General features: G+C 45.6%; 1 protein-coding gene across 1 annotated transcript; it reads left to right on the top strand.

The window, feature by feature from the left end:
- Nucleotides 1-546: 546 nt before the first annotated feature.
- On the top strand, nucleotides 547-3,785 carry fzd10 (frizzled class receptor 10). Its single transcript, XM_060931277.1, has one exon. The coding sequence runs from the start codon at nucleotides 1,188-1,190 to the stop codon at nucleotides 2,943-2,945; it is 1,758 nt and encodes a 585-aa protein (XP_060787260.1). The 5' UTR covers nucleotides 547-1,187; the 3' UTR covers nucleotides 2,946-3,785.
- The last annotated feature ends 225 nt before the right edge of the window (nucleotides 3,786-4,010 follow it).

Below are 4,010 nucleotides of genomic sequence, written 5' to 3'. Positions count from 1 at the left end.
TTGTACTTTCTCTTTCATTCTCTCTCTCTCATTCATTTCGTATGAATTCCTATGAAGCACTTGGCTCTTCTGTTATTGTGCTAGTAAAACCAGACACCCCCCAAAACCAGCGTGGTTCCATCAAACAATAAACTGTGAGGCGAATCCGAGGGCATAAAACACTCTCCTCCTTTTCTCACACAATGGTCCAAACCGTGAAAATCGGCAGTTGTAAAGAAAAGGACACATCTCGGGTGAAAAAAAAAAAGAAAAGCCACTCGGATGTCTGAGGCGATAAAACCCTGGGCTAAAAATAAATAAAAATAAAAGTTGTGGCCATTTTGTCAGCTCATGCTTTTGCTAACAGTTGAATCACCAGTAACAAAACAACAACAATAAATGGTGCGCGAGAACTTCACTATGATCTTCATTGTCCAAAAAAAAAAAGTGCTGGTTGGACTTTAAAACCTCCTACAGGCTGTTCAGTGGGGGTTTTAGGGGGGCAGATATAATTGCCGTGTCAGTTTAGGCTTTCTTATGCAAAGAGGCTGTGTTTGAAGGCGGATCTTTTAGCAGGTTAGACTCACACACACACACACACACTGCTCTCTCTCTGAAGCTCTGAAGCTCTCACACAGAGCTGCGAGGTGTCCGGACTGCTCCATTCTCACTTTACTTGTTTTCCGTCTTCCAGGATTTCACTTTTCAGGATGACTGTATTTTTGCAGAGGAATCCCATGACTGTAAAAAGCATCAGCACTTTTTGAGAGATGGACAGAACAGAGTCTCCTCACTGAAGCATGTCAACCTTTTTAAAGAAGCAGTAAATCTCTGGATTACTCTGGATTTACTGGTTTAAAAAAAAAACCTACATGCGTCCGCATTCAAAGGGATGGATGGATGGATGGATGGATTTTTCTTCTCTTGTCTTCATGGGAAGTGTGTTTTCCATCAGATGTTATGAAACATTCTCCTTGGAGTACGTCCCCGACATTGTAACTTCTCAAGGATTTACTACTCTACGGCGCGCATAGTCCTCCAGAAGTTCTGCTTCTGTCTTTCCTGTGAGTCAAACTTTGCAACTCAACAAACCTGTCCAGCAGCTCATCTGAGTCTCCAACCAGAAAGACACGCTTACATGTTTTGAAAGGCAAACACACAGGTGTGTAACTGCTACATGTACTACATGAGAACCTAGTGTTAGAAAAATGTTTTACTCCGCATTTGAACGGAGTCTTGTCAACCTGCTGCTGCTTTTCACAGCCGGATTGTGCTCTGCTATTAGCTCCATAGACCCGGACCGACCAGGAGAAGGTAGATGTCAGGAAATCTCAATTGCTCTCTGCAAGGACATTGGGTATAATTTGACAGTTATGCCCAACTTAATGGGGCACGAGGATCAGTTAGAGGCTTCCATAAAGCTTCACGAGTTCGTGCCGCTGATCGAGTTTGGCTGCCACAGCCACCTCAAGTTTTTCCTGTGCTCTCTCTATGCCCCCATGTGCACGGAGCAGGTCTCCACACCGATCCCAGCCTGCCGAGTGATGTGCGAGCAGGCGAGGCAGAAGTGTTCCCCCATTATGGAGCAGTTTAATTTTCACTGGCCCGACTCACTGGACTGCTCTAGGCTGCCTAATAAGAATGACCCCAACTTCCTCTGCATGGAGGCCCCCAACAACGGCAGCGATGATACTTCTTCAAAAGGATCTCACACCCAGCCTCCGGACTCACGCCCTCCTCGGCATGGGACGAACCAGAATCTACCCATTAAGGAGATAATGGGGAAGGACACTTGTGGGAACCCTGGGAAGTTCCACTACGTGCAGAAGAGTGAGTCGTGCGCTCCAAAGTGTTACCCCAAAGTGGATGTGTACTGGAGCCAGGCAGACAAGCGCTTCTCCTTGGTCTGGATAGCCATCTGGTCCATCCTTTGCTTTGTCTCCAGTGCCTTCACTGTCCTCACTTTCCTCATTGACCCACAGAGGTTCAAGTACCCCGAGCGCCCCATCATCTTCCTGTCCATGTCCTACTGCGTCTATTCCGTAGGCTACCTCATTCGGCTCTTTGTTGGGGCTGAAAATGTGGCCTGTGACCGTGACAGCGGTGTCCAGTACATCATCCAGGAAGGCCTGGAGAGCACAGGTTGCACTATAGTCTTCCTCATCCTTTACTACTTTGGCATGGCTAGCTCCCTCTGGTGGGTGATTCTGACTCTCACCTGGTTCCTGGCAGCTGGAAAGAAATGGGGACATGAGGCTATTGAAGCCAACAGCAGCTACTTCCACCTGGCTGCGTGGGCTATCCCAGCCATAAAGACTATCCTGATTCTGGTCATGAGAAAGGTGGCAGGTGATGAACTGACAGGCATCTGTTATGTAGGCAGCATGGATGTCAAGGCGATGACTGGATTTGTCCTAATCCCTCTGTCATGCTACCTCATCATAGGCACTTCATTTTTGCTCTCTGGCTTTGTTGCTCTCTTTCACATTCGCAAAGTTATGAAAACAGAGGGGGAGAACACCGACAAGCTGGAGAAGCTGATGGTGCGGATCGGGGTGTTTTCCGTTCTCTACACCGTTCCTGCCACCTGTGTCATTGCTTGCTACTTCTACGAGCGTCTCAACATGGACTACTGGAAAGTTCTGGCAGGAGAGCAGCGCTGCATGGAAGGAGCCAGTGGCAGCGGAGAGGAGTGCACCATGAAGAGCTCCATCCCGGCTGTTGAGATATTCATGGTGAAGATCTTTATGTTGCTGGTGGTGGGCATCACCAGCGGCATGTGGATCTGGACTTCCAAGACTTTGCAGTCCTGGCAGAACGTCTTCAGCCGCAAACTAAGAAAGAGGGCAAGGAGGAAGGCCGCGTGCGTGTTCACAGGCAGCCGGCCGTACCTGAAACCTCACCCTGCACTGAAAGGACACAAAACCAAGTATGAACCCACTGGAGCTCCTGCCACATGTGTATGAGCTCAAAACCAGACATTCACAAGAAAGGAACACACATGCAGGACACCGTTTATTTTTCAGCCTGGTTCATGTTAGAGTCTGTGGCTGAACAAGCCACTGCACAAAGTTCATGTATATTTTATGCAAGCCTTAGTACTTAAAAAAAGAAAAACACTGCAATGTTCTAAGGACAGCTTGTTTTCAAATTCTCGTAATGATCTGTATGAAAATAAGCCACCAGCCTTTTAGTCAGTTGCTCTCTACTACTTATCCACTTAAGGAACTTTGTGGAGTTTGAAAAGTTTTGCTTTTTTTGTTTTCAAAAAGGATTGAGTCCTCTTTGTGGTTATGTCACTGGGAATGGCTGTATCATGTGCAATAGATGTTTCTCTCAGTGACAGAGAGAGAAAAAAAAAGACTTATAATACTGTAGTGGCCCATTAAAGACACTAAAAGGATTCTGCATACAATATATGTGTGTGTGTGCGTGTATAAGCTGAGGCGGGAGCTCATCGAGCCGCGTGTTCCTGTGGCTTTTCTATGGAAATGGAGGCTGTGTCAGACACTGCTACATTGACATTGGAGAGCAGCTGTTGGCTGCCGAGAATGAACTGTCCATTGTGAAGGCCCTCCATGGCATAAAGCAAATATACAAGCACTAAATGTTGTCGTGAAAGACTAGAGGCCTTTTGATGGGGCATTTTGTACAGCAGGTTCTCAGCCCATTGGTTTGTTTTCATCACACTGAGCTCTTTTTTTTCTTTTGTAGCACAACAAATCCTTTGTATATATTTCTAAAAAAAATAAAGTTCATATTTTGTACGTATTAATAAAGACCTCCTAGTTTATGATGTTCCGAAACTTAGAGTCTCAGACCTTGGTGTTGGTTTATTCTTTGTGTTCAGAATGGATCAGCTATACTTGTTTCAGATTCAGGTAATGAAATAAGTGTAAAATATATAAATATATACATATATAAATATATAACTTTGCAAAGTTTGGCAAAGATGCAAGAAATAAGACTGACAAAAGGGCACGATGGGCCGCTAATCTGCTTTGAGTTTCCATTTCCTGGATTAGTGCTAG

Source organism: Neoarius graeffei, chromosome 10 (genome assembly GCF_027579695.1).
Source record: "Neoarius graeffei isolate fNeoGra1 chromosome 10, fNeoGra1.pri, whole genome shotgun sequence".
Classification (NCBI taxonomy): domain Eukaryota; kingdom Metazoa; phylum Chordata; class Actinopteri; order Siluriformes; family Ariidae; genus Neoarius; species Neoarius graeffei.
The sequence above is the reverse complement of the archived record's forward strand: the minus strand, read 5'-3'. Positions and strand labels throughout refer to the sequence as shown.